The sequence below is a fragment of the Schistocerca serialis genome, chromosome 11 (genome assembly GCF_023864345.2).
Source record: "Schistocerca serialis cubense isolate TAMUIC-IGC-003099 chromosome 11, iqSchSeri2.2, whole genome shotgun sequence".
In the NCBI taxonomy this organism is placed as follows: Eukaryota; Metazoa; Arthropoda; class Insecta; order Orthoptera; family Acrididae; genus Schistocerca; species Schistocerca serialis.
In genome coordinates, this window is record NC_064648.1 from 67866556 (window position 1) to 67882664 (window position 16109).

A 16109-nucleotide genomic window follows, 5' to 3' on the forward strand; every position below is an offset into this window, starting at 1 on the left:
GACCAGCTAAAAAATAGGGTTTGTAATTTGGACACTGATTACTGTAAATAATGTAGCCAACAGAGGCACAGTTGCGTTTCACAGCAGCTTACTTTCACTTTTCACAGCCGCCCCATATACACATTTAATATGGCCAGTGCACTATTATTGTAACTTCCCATAAGCCTCATTAATAGTTAGCAGGCAAACATCCACATACTGCTACAGTAGTTTACTGCTGAACATCTGTGAGCAGTAAAAGCCTAACCACACAGTTCACAGTTTTTTCGGAATAATCAGGTACGTATGGAACAGACACTGTCATTGCTTTAACACACGGCCTATTGGTGTAACACTTATTTCACTGTTAAGTTGATGCATTGTTGTCGTTCTAACTGACACAGGTTCCTCGTCTGAAACTCAGCCGTGAACTGACTGTCCCGTGACCAAAAATCGGACCCTTATAAATCATCACAATAATAGGTACTGAAACTTCACGTAGTTCGATGTTTAACTTACATAAATAACAATTAAAACATAACTCATTAAATTAACTGTTGTTGTTGTTGTTGTGGTCTTCAGTCCTGAGACTGGTTTGATGCAGCTCTCCATGCTACTCTATCCTGTGCAAGCTTTTTCATCTCCCAGTACCTACTGCAACCTACATCCTTCTGAATCTGCTTAGTGTATTCGTCTCTTGGTCTCCCTCTACGATTTTTACCCTCCACACTGCCCTCCAATACTAAATTGGTGATCCCTTGATGCCTCAGAACATGTCCTAGCAACCGATCCCTTCTTCTGGTCAAGTTGTGCCACAAACTTCTCTTCTCCCCAATCCTATTCAATACTTCCTCATTAGTTATGTGATCTACCCATCTAATCTTCAGCATTCTTCTGTAGCACCACATTTCGAAAGCTTCTATCCTCTTCTTGTCCAAACTATTTACCGTCCATGTTTCACTTCCATACATGGCTACACTCCATACGAATACTTTCAGAAATGACTTCCTGACACTTAAATCTATACTCGATGTTAACAAATTTCTCTTCTTCAGAAACGCTTTCCTTGCCATTGCCAGCCTACATTTTATATCTTCTCTACTTCGACCATCATCAGTTATTTTGCTCCCCAAATAGCAAAACTCCTTTACTACTTTAAGTGCCTCATTTCCTAATCTAATTCCCTCAGCATCACCCGACTTAATTAGACTACATTCCATTATCCTTGTTTTGCTTTTGTTGATGTTCATCTTATATCCTCCTTTCAAGACACTGTCCATTCCATTCAACTGCTCTTCCAAGTCCTTTGCTGTCTCTGACAGAATTACAATGTCATCGGCGAACCTCAAAGTTTTTATTTCTTCTCCATGAATTTTAATACCTACTCCGAATTTTTCTTTTGTTTCCTTTACTGCTTGCTCAATATACAGATTGAACAACATCGGGGAGAGGCTACAACCCTGTCTTACTCCCTTCCCAACCACTGCTTCCCTTTCATGTCCCTCGACTCTTATAACTGCCATCTGGTTTCTGTACAAATTGTAAATAGCCTTTCGCTCCCTGTATTTTACCCCTGACACCTTTAGAATTTGAAAGAGTGTATTCCAGTCAACATTGTCAAAAGCTTTCTCTAAGTCTACAAATGCTAGAAATGTGGGTTTGCCTTTCCTTAATCTTTTTTCTAAGATAAGTCGTAAGGTCAGTATTGCCTCACGTGTTCCAGTGTTTCTACGGAATCCAAACTGATCTTCCCCGAGGTTGGCTTCTACTAGTTTTTCCATTCGTCTGTAAAGAATTCGTGTTAGTATTTTGCAGCTGTGACTTATTAAGCTGATAGTTCGGTAATTTTCACATCTGTCAACACCTGCTTTCTTTGGGATTGGAATTACTATATTCTTCTTGAAGTCTGAGGGTATTTCGCCTGTTTCATACATCTTGCTCACCAGATGGTAGAGTTTTGTCAGGACTGGCTCTCCCACGGCCGTCAGTAGTTCCAATGGAATATTGTCTACTCCGGGGGCCTTGTTTCGACTCAGGTCTTTCAGTGCTCTGTCAAACTCTTCACGCAGTATCGTATCTCCCATTTCATCTTCATCTACATCCTCTTCCATTTCCATAATATTGTCCTCAAGTACATCGCCCTTGTATAGACCCTCTATATACTCCTTCCACCTTTCTGCTTTCCCTTCTTTGCTTAGAACTGGGTTTCCATCTGAGCTCTTGATATTCATACAAGTCGTTCTCTTACCTCCAAAGGTCTCTTTAATTTTCCTGTAGGCGATATCTATCTTACCCCTAGTGAGATTAACTGAATACATCGAAACATTGGATCTTTTTAACAGTTTCTTCTGCTGCAATAGTTAGGCCGAATTATTTGTTTAAAACATGAAATTAACAAATATAAGTGCACAAGCAATACTTTGGGCAAAACTGTGAATTACTTTGGAATTAATTAAGGGCTGGCTTTGCTAACATATTTTCGAATAGAGCCAAATAGATACTTTAAGGTTACTAGCATTTCGTCTTCCAAATGTTTACAATTATTACAGGATTTATATTTCTTTATCAGTCAATTTAAGTTACGAAACAATAACTGATTTCACCCTATAACAAAGGATACTAACTAGGAATAGTCAAAATAAACTAGAAAATCAATTACATACCGAAAACTAAGCACAAAATTAGAGTGGGTGTAAAAGTCTTTAAAACTGAGGGCCAAATTTTCTCTTATATGGAAATGCAGATTATATTCACATACGTTACTGGTCATTAGTTAAAACTGAAAAAAAAAAAAATGAATTTTAAGAAGGCAGATGGCAAAACAAGAGGGGACATAAAAAATATCCCAGCTCGCTTCGTCACAAGTCCATTAAATCTCAATGTAGGCGTCTGTGACGTCGACCAATCTCCTCGAACGAACTGGAACGGAAGCCACAGCTTCTGGAGGAAGTTGTGTGGGATGTTGGTTTTTTTAACAAAAACAATAATTTTAAACTAGGTGTGTCTTTTTTGTCATTAGTGTTGAATGAAACCTTGAAAATGATGTAGCAATCATTAATTTTGGTTAAGTAAAATGCGAGATGCAGTGTACCGAGGAAAAAGTTTATTATATACACGATGGAAAATGCAGCACTGATAGTTTTTCACAGTTAGCTGAGGAACATTCAGTTACACTGCAGTATGCAAAATACTCTCCTAAAGTTCAGGGATTTCTGAAATACACTAACTGATGATGATGACGACGATTGGTTTGTGGAGCGCTCAACTGTGCAGTCATCAGCACCCGTACAAAGTCCAAATTTTTGCACAGTTCAATTTGTACACAGTTGAATCTAGCCACTGTTACGAATGATGATGATGATGATGACAAAACAAACACCCAGTCCCCGCGCAGAGAAAATCCCCAACCGAGCTGGGAATCGAACCCAGGACCCCGTGATCCAGAGGCAGCAATGTTAGTCACTAGACCACGAGCTACGGACATACACTAACTGATGTAAAGTGCAGTGACAGAGAGAGCACTGAAAGCTGTCACAGTGAAACTGTGAAAACTGAACACTTCCAGTTTACATCATCCTTTCACCGGTGTGCGGTGTGACTGCCTCGAGCAGCACTGCAGAATGCACTTCAGCAAGGGGGATACCACCTCTTGCTCTGATACTGCTTGCAAAGCAAATCATATTTTTTCCTTTTTCTTCTTCTTGTACATACTACATACATGAACTGTGGGTGTATGACATATCCAAACCCCACTATTATCCAGGATATAATTTACACGTAACGGATAATAACTGTAAAAATATTTCATGTAGAAACACTGTCTAACACACTGATTGCTACTCCACAAGAGCTGGTTAGATCATCTTGCTGAAGCTGTAGCCTTTATGTGGAACACCTGGTTGCTCAGAAGACACAGATGCCAGTTGAGCATTAATGTAAATTGATGTCATTTTCAGCAACATCTCTAAAATCATATTCATCAAACAACAGTCTGAACACTGTCCCTGAACATCACTAGCATCAAAATATTCATGGACCCCTACTGGGGAGATGGTGCACCTGTGACATTTTTTTTAAACATAAAAAAATATTTCTTTTTATCTCTTCTTTAAAAAAACTTTTTGTAGCCTTTACGTGACATATTTGAATGTGCGCTGCATCATCAAATTACTCATTTTGGTCAGTGAGCTACATAAATTAATTAACAGAGTTACTATTTCATTGACCAAATTCAACTAATAAATATATTTTTTTCCTATTTCATGTTGGCATTACTAAGTACTAGAGTAATGGAAATGCTCTGCATAAAGCAATAGAACTGATAGACACTGGCAGACTCTTTGAAAATAGATGTGAAGTATCCCCACAAACACTGCTAACAATGTTTCAAGAACAGGCTTGAATGATGACTCCAGGAACATACTACAACCCCCTAACATATTGTTCACACAGGGATTGTGAGGACAAGATGAGAATAATTGCATCATGCAGAGAGGAATTCAAACAATCATTCTTCCCAAGCTTCGTACATGAACAGAACAGAAAGAAACCTTAACAGTTGGTACCATGGCACGTACTCTGTGTCACGCACTTTGCGGTGGTTTGCAAAGTACGGACATATATGTAGATCTAATGCCCGTTCCTTAATTATTCGTCTAATTACGTTTACAAATATGCCTCTTAGAGAGCTTTCCCAAACAATTTCAAATGTGATCATTTATATTTCATTTTTATCAGCTGTCAGGTAGTAAAGACAAGTATTTATAGTAAATTACTGCAAAAAGGAAGTCTTACTTCGAAAGTCAAACAATGGAAAGCCCACGTTGGAATATCAATAATATGAAAAGGATAGGTTGCACAGATTGCACCTCACCATAAAGAAGACAAGTCAAGTTGCAGACAGGTGCAACAAAAAGACTGCTACACACTGAGCATTCGGCCAAAGCAATCTGCAGAAAATTCAGAGTGTGACCATGTTCCTATCAGCATTACTACATACCTCGCCTCTAATATAAGTACTGGCCAAAATTCTATCTGTCAATCAGTATAAAATCCCACCTCTGTAGCCGAGGTCACTGATACAGACCTGCGTGGTGGCATCGACTTCGGTGAGCCAGTTCGAATCCCGGTTGTGGAAAATTTCACTGCCAGTATTTAGCTGGCAGAGGAAGGAGAGGTTGTGATCACCAGCCTCTGCATCAATTTCCCGGCTTACATTCCAAACCTCTGCTCAGTCTCCGACGTGAGGCCACACGACACTGTCTGTCTGACAGGGATGTTAAGCTCAGTGGCCCCACTAGTGCAGTAGGATGTGTGCTGGAACTCCCTCTCCCTTCCCTTCATTCGTAACAACACAAACCCAGCAGCACAATGTACAAGCAGCCACCACAGTCATCCTCAGAGCACAGGTACTGGATTTACCCCTGAATATAAGACAAATCTGAATATTAGATGACCCCTTTATTTTAAGAAGCTCCTTAAGAAAAAGCTTATTTTTAACATATTCCGAGTAATCAGAATTACAAACTGTTTTATTGACAAAGTATCTGCCAAAACATTAAAATTACGCCTATTCTAAACTTATGGCATTTATTGATTGTTTACATTAATTTTTGGACTGTTTCCTTTTCTATCTTTTTTGCTTTTTAACTCTGTTGTCTGTGGTATCACTATTTTTAATAATAATAATAATAATAATAATAATAATAATAATAATAATAAACCCCGTGGAGGCCCGGGAAAAGAATCGGCCTCCGGTATGTTCTGCCAGTCGTAAAAGGCGACGAAAAGAACAAACCACTAATAGGGCTAACCCCCCTTTTAGTGTGATTACTTGGTTCAGGACAGAACTAAAGAAGCCTCGGACAAGCGCCGTCATGGTCGGGGACGACGCTTGAACCCTATGCCCGCCCACAATGGTAACGACACTGCTAGCCAACTGGAAAATGATTTAAATCCAAATAGAGGTGTTTTGCAGGATATGCTTCCTGCAACCACCCTAGAAGGAAAACAAAGACAGAGGATGAGATGGTCAGATGAAGTTAATCGACACCTCATGTTCTGTTATTACCAAGCAACAAACCTAGGAACCAACACAACTGGATACAGATCACAAGTATACACAACATTTATTACCAGATACCCAGAATTAAAATTTTTAACAGAACAACGATTAGCTGATCAGATCCGTGTAATAATAAAAAATAACAGGATACCCCAGTCAGAATTAGAAAACATCAAACAACAAGTACAACAAATACTGGAACAAAATAATGTGCAATCAGAAGAAGAAGAAAATACAGTAATGGACTCAAACATCCCAGAGCAAACAAACAAAGAACAACATGCACCAATTAAACAATCAGAGGAAAACGAAATCTTAAGACAGCCACCAGAACAAGCACAAATAGAACACGAAGTGACACAGATGTTAGATATACAAGAAAAATTTCAGCTAACATATATAGAATACAAAGACACAAATACAGACATTAGGCCATTCTTGCGTAGACCACCAAATAACCCACAAGTCGAAACAACAATAAAAACTATCAACACAATCATACACAACAAAATAAATGAAAACACAACTATGGAAGAGTTACAACTACTGGTTTATATAGGAGCACTCACTACACTAAATATACACACTAGGCAGAGATCAGAACCAACCAACACACAGAAGAAACCCACAAAACCAGCATGGCAACACAGGCTACAGATCAAAATAGAAAAACTGAGAAAAGACATCGGACAGCTAACACAATTTATAAGAAATGAAATCTCGGAAAAAAAACGAAAAAAGTTAGGTAAAATCTCACAACAAGAAGCGACAGAGCAATTAGACGAAAAGAAGCAGAAATTACAAGCATTAGCCAAACGACTCAGAAGATACAAAAAAAGTGAAAATAGAAGGAAACAAAACCAAACATTCAACACAAACCAAAAGAAATTTTACCAGACAATAGATAACACACACATTAAAATAAACAATCCACCAAACATAACAGACATGGAACACTTCTGGAGCAACATATGGTCAAACCCAGTACAACATAACAGGCATGCACGGTGGATACAAGCAGAAACAGACACATACAAGATGATACCACAAATGCCTGAAGTGATAATTTTGCAACATGAAGTCACCCAAGCAATTAATTCTACTCACAATTGGAAAGCCCCTGGAAATGATAAAATAGCAAATTTCTGGTTAAAGAAGTTCACCTCAACACATTCACATCTAACTAAATTATTTAACAGTTACATTGCAGACCCATACACATTCCCTGATACACTTACACACGGAATAACATATCTGAAACCTAAAGATCAAGCAGACACAGCGAACCCAGCTAAATATCGCCCCATAACATGCCTACCAACAATATACAAAATATTAACTTCAGTCATTAAACAGAAATTAATGACATACAACACAGAACAGAATTATAAATGAAGAACAAAAAGGCTGCTGCAAAAGAGCACGTGGATGTAAAGAGCAACTGATAATAGATGCAGAGGTGACATATCAAGCTAAAACTAAACAAAGGTCGCTACACTACGCATACATTGATTACCAAAAAGCTTTTGATAGTGTACCCCACTCATGGTTACTACAAATATTGGAAATATACAAAGTAGATCCTAAATTGATACAGTTCCTAAACATAGTAATGAAAAATTGGAAAACCACACTTAATATCCAAACAAATTCAAATAATATCACATCACAGCCAATACAGATTAAGCGTGGAATATACCAAGGAGACTCATTAAGTCCTTTCTGGTTCTGCCTTGCTCTGAACCCACTATCCAACATGCTAAATAATACAAATTATGGATACAATATTACTGGAACATACCCACACAAAATCACACATTTCCTATACATGGATGATCTAAAACTACTGGCAGCAACAAATCAACAACTCAACCAATTACTAAAGATAACAGAAGGATTCAGCAATGATATAAGTATGGCTTTTGGAACAGACAAATGTAAGAAAAATAGCATAGTCAAGGGAAAACATACTAAACAAGAAGATTACATATTGGATAACTACAGCGACTGCATAGAAGCGATGGAAAAAACGGATGCCTATAAATATCTAGGATACAGGCAAAAAATAGGAATAGATAATACAAATATCAAAGAAGAACTAAAAGAAAAATATAGACAAAGACTAACAAAAATACTGAAAACAGAATTGACAGCAAGAAACAAGACAAAAGCTATAAATACCTATGCCATACCAATATTGACCTACTCATTTGGAGTAGTGAAATGGAGTAACACAGACCTAGAAGCACTCAATACACTTACACGATCACAATGCCACAAATATAGAATACATCACATACATTCAGCAACAGAAAGATTCACATTAAGCAGAAAGGAAGGAGGAAGGGGATTTATCGACATAAAAAACCTACATTATGGACAGGTAGACAATTTAAGAAAATTCTTTCTAGAACGAGCAGAAACTAGCAAAATACACAAGGCAATCACTCATATAAATACATCGGCTACACCACTGCAATTTCATAACCACTTCTACAGCCCTTTAGATCACATAACATCAACAGGCATGAAGAAAGTAAATTGGAAAAAAAAACACTACATGGCAAGCACCCGTATCATCTAACACAGCCACACATCGATCAAGACGCATCCAACACATGGCTAAGAAAAGGCAATATATACAGTGAGACAGAAGGATTCATGATTGCAATACAGGATCAAACAATAAACACCAGGTATTACAGCAAGCATATTATTAAAGATCCCAATACCACAACGGATAAATGCAGACTTTGTAAACAACAAATAGAAACAGTAGATCACATCACAAGCGGATGTACAATACTAGCAAATACAGAATACCCCAGAAGACATGACAATGTCGCAAAAATAATACATCAACAGCTTGCCTTACAACATAAACTTTTAAAACAACACGTTCCTACATACAAGTATACACCACAAAATGTACTGGAGAATGATGAATACAAATTATACTGGAACAGAACCATTATAACAGATAAAACAACGACAGATAACAAACCTGACATCATACTCACCAATAAAAAGAAGAAATTAACACAACTAATTGAAATATCCATACCCAATACAGCAAATATACAGAAGAAAACAGGAGAAAAAATTGAAAAATACATCCAACTGGCTGAGGAAGTCAAGGACATGTGGCATCAGAATAAAGTTGACATCATACCAATCATACTATCAACTACAGGAGTCATACCACACAATATCCACCAGTACATCAATGCAATACAGCTACATCCAAACATATATATACAGCTACAGAAATCCGTAATTATTGATACATGTTCAATTACCCGAAAGTTCCTAAATGCAATATAACACATACCGTACAGTTAAAAGGAAGTGACGCTTGATCAAGGTCCGTGTCACTCCATTTTTAATCGGACTTAACGTCTGAGAAAGTGAAGGAAATAATAATAATAATCACCACCACCTGCTGCCCCCCCCCCCTCCCCCAACAGCACAGCTGTGAAATTTGTGTGTTTGTTGTCACAAATATTTGGCTGTTTCTTCCGAATGTGTTACCATATCTTAGGTTGTTGTTACAGTGGGACCTGAGAACATATCTCCTTTTTTCCCAAATACATATCAGATTTTGCTTCTACACTGACGTGATAATGTTACAATGTTTCTTGCTTTCAAACATATCACCTGCCCGCCACTCTCTCACTAGCTGCAAAGAACCAGCAGCCGACACACACCCTCTTTCGTTCCCGTCATAGGACACAGTGAGCTCCGACAAACACAGAAGTATTCCACTGGTCCGTATCTAAACTTTTATGACCTCCTGCAGTAATGAATACTATTGTTGAGTATTTGTCCAGTTGTAAAGTCACTTCGATTGTGACTACAAATGACAAACTACAAAAGCAATCTGCAGTTTAAACGTGGCAGATAGCCATAATAAGCCACAACACGAGGTACAGACTACCACAGTTGGCAGCACGACAGATTTGCTGGCCGCTCTCTGCTCCCCTCCCTACTCTCCTCTAAGTCTCGGCCGAGCTGACGCCACTGTTAGCCTTCCGACCCTTCTGTAGTGCTGAGCTCGAGCAACTGTGAATTACAGACTGCAGTATCTTCTAATGTGGAGCTCATAGCTAAAAACTAATACACAAATGAAAGACAATAATTACGATTCACTCCATTCACAAACTTTCACTCGTCCTGCGATCTAGAGACATCCGTCAGTACTCTCTCCACAGTGGCTCTTGCCACTGTGCTTTATTCTTGGTAGAACAATTATAATCGGTTTAATGCAATATTTCCTTTGTTAGACACTTCATTCTGGATTTATTTTCCTTCTCGTTTCAAGTGAACATTGCCATTATGTTCTAAAGATGATTAAAAGCCAGTAATATTTTTACCTGGTATTGTAATATGTGAACAGTGACCAAATTTCTCATTTGCAATCCACTTAGTAAATCACTAGTCTCTCATAACCAAATAAAATATTGGTCTGGATCCTGAATTAACTGATGTTTTTTTAAGAACAACCTTCACTTAAAAAGCGGCAGCATTAATGTCTGTATACGGTATACGTACATGTATAAGAATGTTTATTGCGAACCTGTTCAAACACAACAAAAGTTTGAAAGAGGATAGAATTTAATGCTATTTCCTCCTGTGTTTCACAAAATTATCAAATTATAATCAGAGTGGTAGACTCGTGCAGTGATTTCTGATAGTTTCTCGCTTATCTCTCGCAATAGTGCTGTGCAAGCCAATGTCATGTGATTGTTCGAGCAAAGTCAATACTGAATACAGGGAAATCTTGAGCCTGTCGGAACACGAGTACCGTTTCCCAATCCCACCCTTCCGAATTCTTCAAAATAAATCAGCACACGGCCTCAATAGTGAAGCTTCATCTCTAAGTGTAAGACCACCCCCACAAATGTGAAACTACCCTTATATTCTTTAAAAAACTACGTAAAAATGTTGACATCTGCAACAATAGTTTAATCTGTGAATATAAGGTGAACCTGAATCTTTTGAATGACAAATTTGGGAAAAAAAACTCGTCTTACCCTGAAGCAACAAAGAAACTGGTATAGGCATTAGTATTTGAATACAGAGATATGTAAACAGGCAGAATATGGCGCTGCAGTCAACAACGCCTACATAAGACACCAAGTGTCTGGCGCAGTTGCTGAATCGGTTATTGCCGCTACAATGGCAGGTTATCAAGATTTAAGCGAGTTTGAACTTTGTGTTATAGATGGCACACAAACGATGGGACACAGCATCTCCGAGGTGGCTATGAGTTCGGGATTTACCCGTAAGATCATTTCACGAGTGTACCATAAATATCAGGAAGCTGGTAAAACATCAAATCTCCGACATCGCTGTGGACAGAAAAAGATCCTGCAAGAACAGGAACAATGACGACTGATGAGAATCCTTCAACATGAAAGAACTGCAACCCTTCCGCAAATTGCAGCAGATTTCAATGCTGGACCATCAACAAGTGTCAGTGTGCAAACCATTCAACAAAACATTATCTTTATGGGTTTTTGGAGTCTAAGGCCCACTCCTGCACCCTCGATGACTGCACAACACAAAGCTTTACGCCTCGCCTGGGCCCATCATCACTGGCATTGAACTGTTGACAACTGGAAACACGTCGCCCGGTTGGACGAGCAGGCATGTCAGCAGGCAACTGTTCAAGCTGGTGGAGGCTCTGTAAAGGAGTGGGGCATTTGCAGTTGGAGTGGTATGGGATCCCTGATACGTCTAGATATGACTGACAGGTGAGATGTACGTAAGCATCCTGTCTGATTACCTGCATCCATTCATGTGCATTCCAATGGGCTTGGGCAATTCCAGCCAGACAATGTGACACACCCCACATGTCCAGAACTGCTACAGAGTGGCTACAGGAACACTCTTCTCCATTTAAACAATTCTGCTAGTCACCAAACACCCCAAACATGAAGATTATTGAGCATATCTGGGATGCCTTGCAACGTGCTGTTCACAAGATATCTCCACCCCCTCGTATTCTTACGGATTCATGGACAGCTGTGCAGGATTCACGGTGTCAATTCCTCCGGCACTACTTCAGACATTAGTCGAGTCCGTGCCACATCATACTGTGGCACTTCTGTGTGTTTGTGGGGGCCCTACACGATATTAGGCAGGTGTACCAGTTTCTTTGGCTCTTCAGTGTGTAATTGGGTAAATAGGGTACACACTAGACACTTCACAACAGGTCGAAGGGAGGCAATGGCAGACCACCTCCAGTACAACCTCACAATGAGCGGTGGGGCCAAATTACAACGTCTACATCCTTACATTAATTTCCTAAGTACGGGACTCCTATAACCTGACCTGAATCAGTTTAATGCCACCGTCCTGTGATCCCCTATGAGATTCCTCGCAACTTCCGTCCGCTCGCACAGACTCACCTGGCCTTGTTCGCCTCCCGCTGGCGCTCCTTCTCCCGCTGGGCGGCACCCCGCGCGATCGGGTCGACGACCAGCTTCTTGACGACTGCCCAGATGACGATCGGTGTGACGGTGGCGTAGAAGACGGGCGCCGGCAGCACCTCCTCGCACAGGTGTATGGGCATGACGTACGTCTGCGAACCGCGGCCCAGCCTGGGGAGAATTCGCAGTCACAGATACAGATGTGTACAGCTACTGGTACAAATGACATCTAAATTTTTTAAGAGAAAAATCTGTTCTTGACACTGCATAACATGGTTCAGGAATACAAAGTGTATGTTTCCTAGATTTCCAGAAAACGTTTGGACACAGTGCCCAACTGCAAATTAATAATAAAGCTCTAAACATGTGCCATAAGTTCTCAGATATGTGAGTGGCTTAAAGACTTCCTAAGTAACAAAACTCAGTACACTGTCCTGGGTGGAGACTGTTCATTAAAGACAAGTGCGTAAGGGAGGCCTGGTAAGAAAAGCAACAAAAATATTTGTTTTGTAAACAACACACCTTACTTCTTTATAGAGTCTCCTCTGAGGTATATACACTGTCAACCAATCCTCCAACTTTTTCATCCCTCTGGAAAAACAGGTTCTGTCAAACTCTGCAAAATACTCGTTGCCTACAACTGTCACATCCTCATTAGATGAAAATATCTTGGCCATAAGCCAAAGTTTAACGTTAGGGATCAGAACAGGAAAAACTCACTAGAGGCCAAGTCTGGCAAACAAGGTGGACAAGGAGCCAAATTTGTGCCACTGTTATCGCTGATGCGTGGGATGATGCATTATCCTGGTGAAATAGCACTTTTTAACATGCCAACCTTGATCATTTGTCAGCCAACATAAGTTTCAAATGATCCCACACTGAATCATAATACGATCCAGTTAAGGTTCTGCCTTTTTCCAAGAAATCTGTGAGCGTTACTCCTTGCAACTCCCAAAAAGACAGTGGCCATCACCTTAACAGCTCACAAAGTGGTCTTTGGCTTTTTCGGTTCATTTCCACCAGCCTTTGTCCACTGTTTTGACTGCCGCATTGACTACGGAGTGTAATGATGGATTTCTTCGTAGTCAATTCTCTGTGCACGATACTAGGTGCTCGCTCAGTTGAAATGCCAACAATCTCATCGATCACACGAATTTTTATATAGCGGTCTTGCATTACCGTATCATAAGTTTTGCCAACAGTTTCCTTTGTGGTGACTTCAGCTGCACACCGAGAACATGCTTCAAGATCTGTGGTTGTTCAACCGTGTTTAAATTGATTAATACAAAAATAAATGTTCTCCAATGGGAGTGCAGAGTCCATGTGAAATTCCTGAAGTACGGTTTTGATATGTGCTGTAGTCAAACACTTCAAATGAATATGTTCTATAACAGCATGAAACTCTGTTTGCCCCATTTTCAATGACAGTCAACAAACTTTAAATCATTCAGACAGCCATCGTCAATGAACTGTATGTTGCACATTTTCAAAATGTCTCTATACGCTCCTCGGAATACTCAAACTTTCCAACCGTGAAGGTGCAACAAAAATCTTCTCTTCTTTCATGGAAATTTATCAGACTCGTATCACTCTCATACTGGCAGCAGTGTCCCAGGGAAGTGTGATAAGACCACTTTTGTCCTCTATACACATGCACGACAGGACAGACAGCAGTTTGCAGCTGTTCACTGAGGGCACTGAAGTGTACGGGAAGTGTCGTCACTGAGTGACTGTAGGAGGATACGCGACTACTTGGACAGAATTTCTATGTGGTGCGATGAATGACAGCTAGCTCTAAATGTAGAAAAATGTAAACTAATGTAGATGAGTACAAAAAAACACTTTGTAATGTTTGAATATAGCACCAGTGATGTGCTGCTCGACACAGTCACATCGATTAAATACCTAGGTGTAACGCGATACGAAATGGAATGAGCGTGTATCGTTGGTGGTGGGAAAGGAGTGTGGCAGACTTGTGTTTATTGGGAGAATTCTAGGAGAGTATAGCTCATCTGTAAAGGAGACTGTGTACAGAAAAGTCTCACAACCCATTTGCAAGTACTGCTGAAGTATTTGCAATCCCCACCAATTCAGATTAAAGGAAGCAATTCAGAGGCTTGCTGTTAGATTTGTTACCAGAAGGTTCAATCAGTGGTAATTATTATGGAAATGCTCACTGAACTCGAATGGGAATCCCTGAGGGAGGAGGATACAATGCTCTTTTCATGAAATAGTGTTGAGAAAATTTAGAGGGAGAGCAGTGACGGCTGACAGTGAAAAGATTCTACTGCCGTCAGTTCACGGGTCGCATTAGGACCACGAAGACGAGAGGCATTAGGGCTTGTACAGGACAATACACAAACCGTTTTTTCCCCTCACTCCATTTTCGAGAGGAACAGGAACGACTGGCAGCATGTAAGGTACCCACTGCCGTGCACCATAAGGCGGATTGCAGAGTATCTTTGTAGAGATATAATATTTTGCACTGCACGTGCAGAAATGGTGGGCTGAGCTTCATCTCAAACCGACACGAGGCCCTACATTGGTAGAAATGTTATGAGGTAAATCCAAACTGTGAGTTTCTTTACTGTATTAAACCTTTAAACTATTGGTAATTATAAGCATATAAGACTCTTATGATTTGCTTTTGTAAATAAATAGCTTTCCTACTTTTTAAATTATCTGAACCGTGCAAGGAGTTAAAGTATCTAAGTGAAATATGTAGTGTGACAAGGGATTGAAGCTTTCACAGTCCTGCACTTCACAAGTGATTTCATGTTACAAGACTTACGAGGGCTATGCCGAAAGTTTTTAGCAGGCTATAAATCATAAGGCGGAGGACAATGGGGTTGTTTTCATTCGAAAGAGCGATGTTTTTCAACCTCGGGATGTGTGCGCGCAGCCCGTCTAGCGGTGAACCCCCACAGGCAGTGCTGAGTCAGAGACGGTCCAGGACGGAGCTTTCAAGCCGTGACTTTCATGCCACGATTTTTTACGGTTATAAAAAGGGTTTAAGTGCTGAAGAATGCCATTCTCCTTTGCTGCATGTTTTTGGTGAAGCTTCGCCTTCTAGGGCCACAGTTGGAAATTGGTTTCGCGAGTTTTCGAGGGGTCGGCAGTCGATCGAAGATGAACCTCGTCCCGGTTGGCCGGCAACGGCTGTGACTCCTGAAAACATTGATGCTGCGAGGAAAATGATCAAAGGAGATCCACATCTTACATTTTGCGGCATTGAAGGGACCCTAAATATTGGATCGACAGCAGCACAGACCGTCGTTCGTAGTCACTTAGGCCTTACTAAGAGATGTGCCTGTCGGGTGCCACATTCCCTGACAGAAAGCCAAAAGGAGGCGAGAGTGGACTGGTGTCGTTTCGTGCTCAAAAAATTCAATGGAGGGAAGTCCTGAGACACCTACAATATCGTCACAGGTAATGAAACGTGGGTCTACCATTATGACCCTGAAATGAAGAGGGAGTCTTCTGTGTGGTGCTTTCCAGGGGAGGAACCACCCACAAAAGTTTGTCGAAGTCGGAGCTCTGGAAAAAAGGTGGTGGCAACTTTTTTCACAAGGATCAGGCATCTCACCTATGTGACCTCACATACATGTTGTACAGTCAATGCTGAATGGTAC

General features: G+C 40.2%; 1 protein-coding gene across 1 annotated transcript in view; it reads right to left on the minus strand.

Moving 5' to 3' along the window:
- The window catches only part of LOC126426852 (dnaJ homolog subfamily C member 11), a 133899-nt gene that overhangs the window by 21384 nt on the left and 96406 nt on the right, over window positions 1-16109 (minus strand). The window contains exon 9 of the mRNA XM_050088873.1: window positions 12457-12648. Within this exon, the coding sequence (XP_049944830.1) occupies window positions 12457-12648 (192 nt within the window). The remainder of the gene's footprint in view (window positions 1-12456; window positions 12649-16109) is intronic.